General features: G+C 29.5%; 1 protein-coding gene across 4 annotated transcripts in view; it reads right to left on the reverse strand.

The window, feature by feature from the left end:
- Positions 1–4,430: 4,430 nt before the first annotated feature.
- Positions 4,431–15,091, reverse strand: part of LOC114337618 (uncharacterized) — a 178,744-nt gene continuing 168,083 nt past the window's right edge. For all 4 annotated transcript variants that reach the window (XM_028288111.2, XM_028288113.2, XM_028288112.2 and 1 more), the window contains exon 5: positions 4,431–5,557. In XM_028288111.2, coding sequence (XP_028143912.1) covers positions 5,399–5,557 — 159 coding nt within the window. In that variant the 3' untranslated portion in view covers positions 4,431–5,398. The remainder of the gene's footprint in view (positions 5,558–15,091) is intronic.

The raw sequence follows: 15,091 nt of genomic DNA on the forward strand, positions 1-15,091 counted from the left end.
TCAAATTATATGCTTTCCCTCTTATACCTGTGTCTATCAGAGTATCTAGTAATTGTGTGTGACTTACTGTATCAAAAGCCTTTGCCAAGTCTAGGAATACACAAGCCGTTGGTATGTTGTTATCAACTAAGTTATATATTTTATTTGATAGATATGATATGGCATTTTCCGTGGAGAACCTTTCTCTGAAACCATACTGTTTGTTTGATATTAATTTGAATTTTTCTAGGTATTTTACTAGCTGGTTCTTTAAAGCTTTTTCTAAAATCTTACAAAGTGAACTAATTATGGAAATTGGTCTATAGTTTTTTGTTAATTTAGGATCACCTTTCTTGTGTATGGGGACAACTACGGTTTGCTTTAACTGTTCGGGCCATTTTCCTACAGCAAAAATGCTATTTACTAAATGTGTAATGGGGGAGTTAAAATATGCCCCAGTTCTTTTAGTACTTCTGATTTTATCTTATCCATTCCTGGCGCTTTGTTGGATTTCAGTGAGTTTATTATAATTTTAATGTCATTTTCATTAACATCTGCTAAAAAGAAGGAATTCAATGTAGTACATCTTTTTGGAGGTTGAGATAAAGGTTTTATTATTTTTTGCGCGTATTTTTCTCCGACTGTGGAAAAATAATCATTAAATTCTTCAGCTATCTCATCAATGTTCGTAAGAGATTGGTTATTTTCAGTAACTATTTCTTTGAACTTTTTGGTATTATTTTGTTCGTTATTACAGTTATTAACTATTTTCCACAGATTTTTGGAACATTTATTATTTTTAATAATTTCTTGTCTGAAATAATCTTTCTTTGCAGCTTTAATAACTATATTCAAGTGTTTACGGTATCTGATATAAGTTTCCTTTATCTCTTTGTTACCTGGCATATTTATATGTTGTTTATATAGTTTATTTTTTTTATTGATGGAGTTTACTAATCCTGCTGTAATCCATTTTTTTCTTTTAAAATTATAACGTTTTATTTTAATGGTGTCAGTATGTTTATTTATGTAAGACGTTAATATCTTTATTAAGTATTCCGTTAAATCATTAATATCTTTTAAGTTATAATATTCAGTCCAATCAAAATCTTTAATGTCCAATTTTAAGTTGTTGTAATTTAATATTTCTTTCTTTCTGTTGGGTAGATTATTTATAATATTTAGTGGCACAGTGACTACAGTTGCCTTATGATCTGTAATATTTGTATCTAGAACAGCTGCCTTGCAATCGTTTATTGGATCTTTGGATTTAAATTTTACAAATACGTGATCCAGACAGTTATTTAGTCTTGTTGGTTTATTTATTAAAGAATTAAAGTTGTATTCAGAGAGAGTATTTAAGTAGTCATTAGCATTATCATTATTTTCTAATATGTTTATATTAATATCTCCAACCAGAATATGACAGTCCGCATGACATGATTTTGTTTGTTCTACATATTCCTTTAGGTGTGACACGAAATGTTCTACATTCGTTGAAGGTGGTCGGTAAAGAGCACTGATTAGTATTTTTTTGTTATTATTACATGTTACCAGCATTTGTATTACTTTATGTTCCCCTACTTCTATAATTTTTGTACAGTGGTCAAGATAGTTTTTGAAGTATAGTACTGTTCCATCATTTTTATTAATATTTCCTTGGTTGTAAATTATTTCGTACCCTTCAAGCTTATGACAACCAACGTCGCCAATACGAAATGCTTCCGTTAACACGATACAGTCAAAGTTGCAATCTAATTGTTTTATCAAAATTTCAAATTCATTAAAATTCCTGTAAATGCTCCTTATATTTTGGTGTAAAATTTTAAAATGTTGATCATCATTTTGTAAGTAAATTTTTAAATTTGATAAGTTATTAATTTCTTTTGTTTCAAAAGGTATGTGATTAATGTCCCTAATGTATGTATCCATAATATATACAACAAAATATTCCTTATATGAAATATGTTATAATATGATACAAATATAAAATAATTCAAAAGAGTGAGGAAAAAATATTAGAAAGAAATAATTAATTAATAAACTTCACTTTTTCTCCTGTTTCTCAATGACAGAAATTGCAATTTATATGTAAATCTAAATTACAGTAATCTAAAATAATAATCTGTAAATCTAAAATAAAATATGGTATATAAATAAATCTAGAATATATTAAAATATAGTCTCACTGGATATGTGAATTAAGCAAAATAGTTTACTTTTTAATTATGCTATGAGAAGTGGAAGTGGAGTTATTTCTCTTTTTATTGTCTTGAAAGCGAGTATTGGGCTTGCTGGTATTTTTTTGAAGATGATGGTGTTGTATTTAGGTCACTCTTCTCTTCTGGTATAAATTTCGGCTTTTCGGTATTTCCTGGTAGTGGGTTGTTTTCTGCACGGGTGTCTGTCTCTAGTTTTGGTGTTGATGGAGCACTATTTGAAAGTCTATCAGTGCTTACTTCTTCAGCTTCAATTAAGTCTTCAATGGTATAGGGCTGATTATTTACGTAGAGTTTGCCGTTTTTTATGTAGCTGTTTTCTTTATTCTGCTGTTTTGCTAGGAATAAATTTTGTCGCAGTATTTTGGATTCTTGTTGTTGTTTCTTTGTTAACACCGGTGCAATGGAAATACCCTTTTTTTCTTTTAATTTAAAACAGTTCTTTAGGATATCTCTTCTCATCCAATGGTTTACTAGATCTATTTTTAATGGGCTGTTGTATTTATTTCCCAAAGTATAATAATTATTGATATCAGATGGTTTAATTTCAACTTCTACTAGGGAAAATATGCGCAAACAAATATCTTGAATGGTTAGTTTGTTTACAGATGTGTGTAGTCCAAAGACTACAATACTATTTTCGTTGCTGTTTATTTTTATTTGTTCAATTTCTTTCTTTAATGTTTGATTTTCTTGTTCTAACGTATTATTTTTCTTTTTCAAGTCTGCAATCTGTATTAATAATCTACTTTCCAGAGCCTCTATTGCATTTTTTATCTCTGTTCTATTTTTTCTAATTTCTGATATTACTTCATGAATTGTTATGTTGTTTTCGTTTTCTCCCATTATATTTAATATTTACAGTTTACAGTGTGTGGTCACCTTTATTACAATGAACTTTAATAATTACCTTTGGTATAAAAACTTTTGGTAAATAAAAACTTAATTCAGTAAACAAATTCTGTATAATTGTATAGATATTTATATGAGATTTTCTTTATTTCTTCGTTGTTAACTTATTATTCAATTTTAATTTTATTTCAGGCTCTTGCTTGTAATTGGTATTGGTATATTGTTTATTGCTTTAATTTTAATTTAATGTGTACATACCAGAATTTTATGTTTTGGGAGAGAGAACACTTCTAAACGTCTTGTTAACAACACGTGGCCACACACAAAACCTACATTTTTTACTCTTTATGGTTTTTCTTATCACTAATACTTTTTAAGTTATCTTGAAAAAATGAAATTTTTCAAAAATTTTTAGAAAATTTTTTTTTACTATAAAACCAAATGTTTTCAAAAATAAGCACTTCAAACCAATCAAACTTACAGATCATATAAACAATACACATACAGTTAAAATAGATGGTAAAGCCAAACGATTAATTTCATTTAGGGTGCTAAATAGAGGGAGGTTTTCACGATTTTTTTACCAAAAAAAAGGGGCCAACTTTTTTTTCAGTGTAACTCGTTTATTTTTGATGCTGTAAACTTTTGTGAAAAACAAATAATATGCTTTTTTTCGATACTTTAAAAATTTTAATAAGGTTTTCCCTACAAACGCTTCTTTCTTCGGTGATTTCTCGTTGAATTATTCGATTTGGAATTAGACGAATAGGAACGTATTTTTCATGAGCTACAACTTTGTTTCTACTCAATTTGTAGACTTTACTGGTACACCGTTATTTTCGTTTTGTTATAGGCTACACTTTTGTTAAAAATATTTTTTTCGATAAAATATTTACTTTTTTTTTTGTCGAAAAATCAACATTTTCAATGGCAAATAGCTCGAAAAGTATTGACTTACGTAAAAAACTTTATAGAACAAAAGGTGCTTAAAATTAGTCAATTTATCCATTTCCGGCCTTATTTTAAACACGCGTTTTTCACCCCCCGAGAAGGGGTAAATGTCACCCCCCAAGTAAAAGCAACCAACGGCACAAATTCAACTTTGAAGTGGAGGGTAAGTAGAACCTAAATCCAAATTTTCATGCAATTCGGAGTTGCCGCTGGAAATTACACTCCAAAACGGTCATTTAGTGGGCTAATATGCATCGACACAAAGTTAAACAAACAATTCAAATATCGACTTCTAGTATCTCTACTTCGGGTCACGTTGGGTGAAAACCTAGGACTTACGAAGTCGTTGCTTGTTTTTTACAGTAGGTATTGTTGACATGTATGGTATGGTTAACAAAATACAGGAGACTTTCTCAATAAAAACGAAACTATATTAATATTTTTTATTAAATATAATTTAAAGTAAATATAAATCTACAATCTAAAATATAAAAAGCAAATATTCACAAGCAAAATCTGACAGCAAGGATATATTAAAGAAGAAAATAAAACGAAATATTTAGAGTGGCCAAATCTTACACCATGTTGTTTTTTTAACAATCTCTGATTTAATCGTGTAATTCTGAAAACCTTATACTTTATTTCTGGTTTGATATACACCCTTATTAAAAAGTATTGCCCACTTTTAATCTTACAATAAAACAGCATCTTTCCTAATAATAGTGATTCTTAAAAAAGTTCTAATATAAATAAATAAATAACGTCACCTCTTTTTCAAATATATTTTTAGTTATAGACAGTAAATTGTACGATAAATTTTTAAATTTACACATAACGTACGTTTTGTTTCCTATATAACAATACATCGCTCATCAAGGAAAAGTGTCACAACTTAAAAAACAATTTTTTTCAGGAGAGGCAAAAATGGATTTTTTGTATTAATTTAACTGTGAGTTTTAAACGGTAAAGGCTAAAATTTATAACTTAAAAACGAAGAATATTGATGAGTGAATATTTCTAATTGTGTAAGAAATAAAACCAAAAACCAAGATATTTTATTTTAACAAAGAAAAAATCAACATTTTGAGTTATGTCACTTTTCTTTTAAGATATTGGTCACTTTTATAAAAGCAAAATTTTGGATTTTTAGTGTAAATTTTACAGGGTAACTTGAATTATGCATTTTTTGACTTGTGTTACTTTTCTTTCGGACGAGCGCCAAACGTGAAATAAATCATTTTGTTTATGATTTGTCGTTTATTCAGTAGGTATATTTGAAAATTTGAGATGGACAAAAAAAATAAGTTCAGAATAATATCACTTCTCACTTAATATTTATAGACTTGGCCGTTTTCAAAGGTACAACATATTTTTTAAGATTCTCTGAAATTTTCAGATTAAAGGCGAATTCCAGGGTTTCTCGACGCAACAAAGTTAAGAAGTTCTTCACTGTCTTCACAAACGAATGGTTTAACGTGGTGACAAGCAACATCGTGCCATTTGAGCCCATCATTGTAGAAGTTATTTAAGATGGATAGGCAGGATTCATCATTACCCTAAAAAAGTATAGTTTAAATTAATTGAAATTTCCTCTATTTCTCCTAAAAATAAGCACGCCAACAATAACAAGTGTCGGGTTGATTTATAAATTTAACTAATAATCTCAAACCGCAAATTAACTATTTTGATTGGGAAATAAGCCAATTTGACTTCCGATTTGGACGTCGAACCGTTAATAATAGTATATTATGCAACGAGTATTTAATGGTGGTCATTATGAAGTGAGTATGATGAATACTAAACGAGCCGCCTAGCGGCGAGTTTAGTATAGAATACGAGCTTCATAATGATAATTAAATGCAAGTTGTATACACGATTTTTTCTATGATCCTTCAAAGCAAAAAATATATTCAAATTTATTTATTTTGACTTTTCAAGATTTACTTTTTAAATTAGTCAGTTTGTTTACAAATTGAGAACTGTCAAAGCGTATGTATTTGACTCGCCATTGGTCACTGCGCGTGTGCCACCTTCATCGCAAATGTCATATCGCGATCTCATTGGTTAAAAATCTGTATCGTAAAGAAAATCTGTATCATAATGAAGTTCATTATGATACAGGTAGTGAAATCATAATTGATATATTAAAGTATGAGAATGGAAAAAATTATTTTTTTACAACCGTTTAAAATATGCTCATTATTCACTATTTTTGAATAGATAATAACACCCATTACTTTACTCGTGAGTAATAGTTCATTACTCACGGGTCGAAGTTATTCACGGGTCATTACTCACAGGTTGAAGTTAGATTCAAGTGGTGCCTTTTTAATATAGGTACCTACTTATTATTAGCAAATAAAATTACTTAAACTTGTTTATTTAATAAAATAACCATTGTAATTTATATCAACAATTAATTTCGAAAAATGTTTAAAGGATTTTTGACTGTAACAATGGGTTAGTATATTTTTACGTTTAAATTTTAACATTTGACATTTTAAGATTGACGTTATTAAAAGGTAAACATAAACATTTGGCTTCTAATTCCGTAAAAGGGTTTAGGGATGTGAAATTTATATCGATGCATTATGTTTCACTTACTGTTGATTGTACAATAGATTTTCATTGGGAGCAAACGTTCTTTTTCATGTAATTGCCTTAAAATATGTCTTATTTTCAAAAGCCACCGAAATTATATACCATGACACTAATGACAACTACTACTGTTTCATAAACTCAAGAAGGGTTGAGGAAACTCAAATTGCGAGTTATTTGCCAATGATTTTTCTTTTCTATGTTTGTAGTTGTACTCGCTTACTTAACATCCTTTATTGCATAAGGGTTTGGCTTTTCTTTCCTCAGGTAGCTTTACTTCCGTGACTGTGTTGGTCGTCGCCCTGAAAGGCAGGGTCTTCTGACATTGTTGTCACAAATGGTAATATTGCTCCTGTAGTGATCTTTTTCTAAGTTAAACTATTATTCTTCTAACTTGGCTATACTGTACTGGGGCCTGATTCTAATTCATTTCGACAGTCGCAATTTCATTTCGACACCGCCATGACAGCCGGAGAGTATAGCGATTCTTGGGGATATTAACCTTATCATGTTGAGACTGCTCAGAATTTGGGTTGGCGCTTCGGTTTCTTGGATTTTGTTGATAGTCTGGGAAAATTATCGAAAAAATACCATTTTTGGGAAAAATTATTTACCAGCTATTTTATTGCTAAAATCGAATCTTAAGATTGCATATATTAGTAATATGGGGTATGACAAGTCCGCAGAAAGTGTGTTATTTTATTTATAAACAAATTAGCACTCCTAAATCTTCTTTTTTTTTCAATTAGTGGTCTGTAACTCCTATAATTTTTCCTTTGAGCCAAAAACACTCAAATAAAAATTCACCGTAATTTAGTTCTGCACAAAGTTATTTTTTTTCCGATTTCCTTCAACAAAAATTTTACTCAGAAAATCCGAGTTTTCCCAAAAAATCTGCCATTTTCAATTAAAATTTTAGGGAAGTACCTAATTATTTATCAATAATTAAATAATTGAAGACATGAAAGATTTATTATAGTAGATTATACAGAGGGGCTAAATTATGGAATAAATTCATTTCTTTAAAACGGACGATTTTGGAGCAAAATCCCGAAAGAGGTCGATTTTTATTTTTAAATTACAATTTTTTGGCATATATTTCATACTAGTGACGTCATCCATCTGAGCGTGATGACGTAATCGATAATTTTGTTAATGGGAATAGGGGTCGTGTGGTAGGTCATTTGAAAGGGCGTTTAATTCTCTATTCAGTAATATAAACATTAATATCATTAGGTATTTATACAGGGTTGCCAAAAAAAATTTTGAATTAAATTAATTGGCGCAAAAAGAAGAATGTATGTAATTTATTTAACTTAAAATACATTGTACTGCTGTCAGAAAATAGAAAAAAAGGTTTATTTCACAAATAAACATTTCTTTTCGCTTAAATTAAATCACAAACAGCCTCCCTCCTACCTATTGGCAGTTTGAACTTTTAATTTAAGCTAAAAGCAATGTTTATTTGCAAAATAAACATTTTTTTCTATTTTCTGACAGCAATAGAATGTATTTTGAGTTAAATAAATTACATGCATTCTTCTTCTTGCGTCAATTAATTTAATTCAAAATTTTTTTTGGCCTCCCTGTATAAATAATGATATTAATGTTTATAATACTGAATAGAGCATTGAACGCCTTTGTAAATGAGCTACAACACGAACCCATATTCCTATTTAAAAAAATAATTACGTCATCACGCTCGGATGGATGACGTCACTAGTTTGAAATATATGCCAAGAAATTTAATTTAAAAATAAAAATCGACCTGTTTCGGGATTTTTCTCTAAAATCGTCCATTTTAGAGAAAATGAATTTATTCCATAATTTAGCCCCTCTCTGTATATCAGGAGACCGGCGACAATCTAACCAATAGTTTAGCAATAATTAAAATGTTAATTAAAAAATTTCGGTCGAAATAATAACCAGAAAGATTATGATACACCAGAATAACTATGATTTTCATATAAAAAAGCACTATACCTATTCAACGTACCTTACAGGATTGAAATTGGACCATTTGAGCGGTCTCAGGAATGTTATAAAGAAACAATTTTTTGGCTTATAAACAAATAGAACCCCTCAGAAAATATTAGATTAAATTAAATTAAGTTACAGTCGGAAAAATGAAAGAATACCCACGAACGAACATATAAAACACGCTGTATTTTCCTGTCACCGTGTCACAAAGAAAATTGTCCAGTGCAAGTACATGTAACAATAATTATTACATGTACTTGCGCTGGCCAATTTTTTGTCTGACACGGTGACAGGAAAATACAGTGTGTTTTATATGTTCTTTCATGGGTATTCTTTCATTTTTCCTACTGTAACGCTGTTGAAAAGAGCACGGCTTCTGTGTCCTTTTCGAAGAAAAACAAATTGAATTGCGAGGAGTGATTCCAGGTATAACCGGTCAAATTTGACCGGCATTTGCGACAGAGTTATAAACAACAGGATTTTAATCTTTGAACCATTAGATACCTTTTAATTCCGGTCCTCTTTGTACATACAAATTTTCATATCTTCAAGACACTCATAACAAAAAAGATTTATGTCACTGTCACCAAATTATTTAATTATTGATAAATAATTACTTCCCTCAAATTTTAGTTGAAAATTAAAGATTTTGTTTGGAAAACCCGAATTTTCCGAAGAAAATTTCCGTCGAAGGAAATTGGAATAAATTATCAATGTGCAGAATTAAATTATTGTCAATTTTTATGTGAGTGTTTTGGTTTAAAGTTAAAATTTTCGGAGTTATAGAGCAATAATAAAAAAAAGATTTCGGAGTGCTAATTTGTTTATAAACAAAATAGCACACTTTCTGTGGACTTTGCACAGCTATATTACTAATATAGGAAATCTTAAGATTTGATTTCAGCATGTCCAGCAATAAAATAGCTGGTAATTAATTTTCCTTGTTTTTTACTAATTTTCCCAGATTATTACCTCACATCTTTCATTGAGTTGATGATTCATGTTGTGGACATTCTCAATTATTATATTTCTAATTTAATACTATTCTATCTAATTCCTCAAAACAAGCAAATTTCAATTAAACCCAGCTATATTATAATACCTTTTGATTTAGTTTTCCTTGCAAGAAATAAACAAAACACATCTAAACTAAACCTAACCTCGCTTTTGGCCATTCATTCATCTCCGTGCAGCGTTACCAGGCCCAAAAAATTTATTTCCCCAAATTGTGTTTTAAAAGTTGCCAGATTTTCAACAGAATTCCCCAGGTTTATAAGATTTTTTCCAACTCGATACAAAACCGTTCTTAAATCGTTACGCGCATGCGGAATGACGAAAATTTATGCGCAGTTACACATTTTTCGTTACTGCGCATACTCGTAACTGTTAAAGAACGGTTTTGTTTGGGGAACCCCAGGGAATATTAAGGCCGCGTCTCACCATCAAATAATTTGATCAAACAGTTTGAGCAAACTCCGGAAGTACGTCAAAGTGACGTCACAATTGCAGTTTTTTTGAAATTCTAAAAATCTGTGCTTTCACTATCAGTCTAGTTTGCTCAAATTTTTTGTATTGAGTTGTCTAACTTGTTTGTACTTTATTTAAAATTAAAATTTTTCATTATTATCCACAATGAACACTAACTGTGACTTTGTGACGTCACTAACTGTCACTTTCAGTTTGCTCAAACCAGTTTGATCACATTATTTGATGGTGGGACGCGGCCTTCCAAACTGTATTGAGAGTGGCCTATATGTGGAATCAGTCACCACGATCTTGTCGTTGTAAAACATTTAATATTCACATAATTATTGGACTTTCTAAAATAACTATCTTTTACTAAATTTAATAACATATTTTAGCCAGTTTGATTTCCCCAGATATTAGTCATTTTAAAAAAGTTTTTCCTCAGTCCCCAAAGTTTATCAATTTTCCCCAGTTCTGGGGAAAATTCCCCAGACCTGGCATCCCTGTCTCCGTGTCAAATAATTTCGACAGTCGCCATATTGAAAGCGACTTGTTTTTGGTCGAAATTTGATTTAGAATCAGGGCCCTGATGACGACTAATGAGTCAGAAACACGTGTCTGCAGTTGCATTCCATCTTTTTATATTGTTAATTTTGTATTCACATTCACATTGCGAGTTATTTGCCAATGATTTTTCTTTTCTATGTTTATAGTTGTACTCGCTTACTTAACATCCTTTATTGCATAAGGTTTTGGCTTTTATTTTCTCAGGTAGCTTTACCTCCGTGACTGTGTTGGTCGTCGCCCTGAAAGGCAGGGTCTTCTGACATTTTTGTCACAAATGGTAATATTGCTCCTGTAGTGATCTTTTTCCAAGTTAAACTATTATTCTTCTAACTTGGCTATACTGTACTGATGACGACTAATGAGTCAGAAACACGTGTCTGCAGTTGCATTCCATCTTTTTATATTGTTAATTTTGTATTCACATTCACATTGCGAGTTATTTGCCAATGATTTTTCTCTTCTATGTATACAGTATGTCCCTGTAAGTTGTATCCATATGGAAAACTTTTTTATTATTAATTTTACGAAAAAAAGTTATTCCTTATAAAAAGCTCTGCATGGTCCAAAACCTAAGATTTAACCATCAAATATCAAATTTTTTTAATATTATACGAGTTATGTCAAAAAGTTTGAATTTCACTCAAGAGTAAAGTAGCTTTATTTTTCGTAATATTGGAAATTGCTATTATGAAAAGTTGTTTGGAATTAAAAACTATATTCCAACATGTAATTACATCCTTCTAATTGAAATTTTTTTTTTTTGAGAAATTATGGAAACTATCATTATTTTTTCAGTTATTTCAATTCTGATAACTCTTTTATTATTAATTTTACGAAAAAAAGTGATTCTTAATAAAAAGTTCTGGATGGTCTAAAACTTAAAATACAACCATCTTATATCAAATTTTATCAATTTTATACGAGGTATGTCAAAAAAGATAAATTTAGATCAAAAGTAAAGTACCTTTATAGTTCAGAATATTTCAATTAGAAGGATGTAATTACATATTGAAACAAAGTTTTTAATTCTAAATAACTTTTCATAATAACAATTTTCGATATTGTGAAAAATAAACGTATTTTACTCTTGAGCGAAATTCATATTTTTTGACATACCTCGTATAAAATTGATAAAATTTGACAAAAGATGGTTGTATTTTAGTTTTTAGACCATGCAGAACTTTTTATTAAGAATCACTTTTTTTCGTAAAATTAATAATAAAAGAGTTATCTGAATTAAAATAACTGAAAATAATGTTAGTTATCCATAATTTTTCAAAAAAAATTTTTTCAATTAGAAGGATGTAATTGCATACTAGAATACAGTTTTTAATTCCAAACGACTTTTCATAATAGCAATTTTCAATATTGTGAAAAATAAAGCTACTTTACTCTTGAGTGAAATTCAAACTTTTTGACATACCTCGTATAATATTTAAAAAATTTGATATTTGATGGTTAAAATTTAGGTTTTGGACCATGCAGAGCTTTTTATAAAGAATAACTTTTTTTCGTAAAATTAATAATACAAATGTTTTCCATATGGATACAACTTACAGGGACATACTGTATATATATATATATATATATATATATATATATATATATATATATATATATATATATACAGTGCTAGTCAAAAGTCCGTACCCCCCTCTTATCTTCTGAACGGTTATATCTATAATAGTGACATTTGGAGGGAGGAAATAAACGGACGAAAGCTTCTTAACTAGTCATGACAGGTGACGTAATAGTGACAGATGACGTTACAGACCCACTGTGACCGATAATTTTAAATGGGACCTTATGGCAAGTGATACCTCGTTTGAAAGGCATTCAAAATACCTATTCAGTCATACTATTTTTTTTTTGGTTTAAGTTGATTTTGATTTTGGTGAATAAATTAAATAAATATAATATTGTAGTTTCGCATTTAATTAATAAAAATTCAAATGTCCGCCTATGGTTTTTTTGTCAAAAAAGTTGACGTTTTTCAATTCTCTAGTACTTTTTACGTCAACGTCAACTTTTTTGACAAGTTAACATAGGCGGAATTTTGAATTTTTATTAATTAAAGGCGAAACTACAATTTTATATTTATTTCATTTATTCATCAAAATTACCTTAAACTTAAACAAGATTACTATGACTGAATAGGTATTTTCAATACCTTTCAAACGAGGTGTCACTTGCCATAAGGTCCCATTTAAAATTATTTGTCACAGTGGCGCTGTAAAGCCATCTGTCATTATTACGTCACCTGCCATGACTAGTTAAGAAGCTTACGTCCGTTTATTTCCTCCCTCCAAGTTTCACTATTATAGGTATAACCGTTCAAAAGATACGAGGGGGGTACGGACTTTTGACTAGCACTGTACATATATATATATATATATATATATATATATATATATATATATATATTTATATATATATATATATATATATATATATATATATATATATTATATATATATATATATATATATATATATATATATAGTGGCTAAACACCCCTTTAGGGGTTACGCCGCTTACGCTCTCTAGATCTATGATTAGAGGTAGATCAGTCCTCATGTTCGTTATTTAATTTTCTCGGTAATTTTTCTCCACTCTTTCCTGTCTCTGTTTTTTTCTTTCCAATGTCGTATGCCCGCCTTGTTGAGATCACTTACTACTTCTTGTAACCATGTAGATCTTGGTCTTCCCCGTCTTCTTTTGCCAGCTGGTGTGCATTCCAATATTGAGAATATCGTCGTAGTTGATCCGGATCTCCATATGTGTCCTAGCCATTTTGCTCTTTGCTGTTTTATTTTACACACTATATCCTCCTTAATTTCTTCCAGTAGCTCAAGGTTCGTTCTTTGTCTAAATTCATTGTCATTTATTTTTATTGGTCCTAATATTGCTCTTAGTATTTTTCTTTCTTGTATTCTAATTTCCTCTCGTTTTTTTTTTGTCATGCTAATAGTTTCGGCTGTATACATCATCGTCGGTCGAATTATTGTTTTGTATACTTTCATTTTTGAATTCTTACTGAATAACTTATTTTTAAGTAATTTTTTATTTGCATGGAAGCTCTTATTTGCTGTAATAATTGTTTCTTTGATTTTGGTTTCTCTTTCTCCATTGTTTGTTATTAATATTCCTAAATATTTAAATTTTTCGACTTCTTCAAAAGTGTATTCTCCTACTCTAACCTTTCTGTTTTCAAAGTTTTTGTCAAATCTCATTATTTTGGTTTTTTCTTGGTTTATTTTTAATCCCATTACTTTTCCTTCTGTTACCATTTCGTTTAACATTCGTTCCATTTTAAAGATTATGCAAAAAATAAAAAATTTATATTTTGTCGACAAAATGTTAAATAGGCATCTCATCTTTATAAGATTTCAAAGTTTGATCAGTGTATCATAATTATTTTGGTTATTATTGAGACCGTAAATTATTAATTAACAATTGAATTATTGCTAACATATTCGTTCAATTTTCACCAGCTTCTTGAACTACAATCTAAACTAAGAAGGCTTTTAAGTCACCAAATTATTTAATTATTGGTAAATAATTACTTATCTAAAACTTTATTTGAAAATTAAAGATTTTGTTGGGAAAACCCGCATTTTCCGAGGAAAATTTTCGTCGGAGTAGATCGGGAAAAACATATCTCTATGCACAATTTAATAGCGGTGAATTTTTCTTTGAGTGTTTTTGTTGTAAAGTTAAAATCTTCGAAGTTATAGAGCAATAATTGAAAATAGCACGATTTTCGGGCACCATTTTGTTTATAAAAAAAGTAGCACTTTATCTGCGGACTTTGCATACCTATATTATTAATATATATATATATATATATATATATATATATATATATATATATATATATATATAAATCAAATAGATGAAATAGAGAATGTGGAAAAATCCCCTTACGAACAATTCACACATCCACCATTTCGGGCTGGGAAAAATTTTTCGAATAGAATCAAAGATCCAAACTCCAGTTCTTAGAAATGTGTTTCGCCCTCTTCAACCTCTCTGGGCTCGTCGGTAAAGACAAGAGGTTGAATATCTTTAGACACATTCTAATCAAAAAACAACATTCGAGACCTAGACATAGAAGGTGCGTAAGTCTACGGCAAATCCGACAATGACAGTCTCAAGTTTTAATTCCCTAATTACTTAAAGTAAGTAAAATATATGTTTAAAAACATAAGATGTAGATCTTTGAAACACACTCAGTGAACCAAAGATCCAAGGTTATTGGTTTAACGACATGCGGGTTACCTCGTAATTTGAATGGTGAGAACTATTTACATTATTATATATATATATATATATATATATATATATATATATATATATATATATATATATATATATATATATATATATACGGGTGTCTGCGTAACTTTGCACCATATGGGAAACTTTTTTAATATCAATTTTACGAAAAAAAGTCATTCTTTATAAAGTGCTCTGCA

This window comes from Diabrotica virgifera, chromosome 7 (assembly GCF_917563875.1).
Source record: "Diabrotica virgifera virgifera chromosome 7, PGI_DIABVI_V3a".
NCBI lineage: Eukaryota > Metazoa > Arthropoda > Insecta > Coleoptera > Chrysomelidae > Diabrotica > Diabrotica virgifera.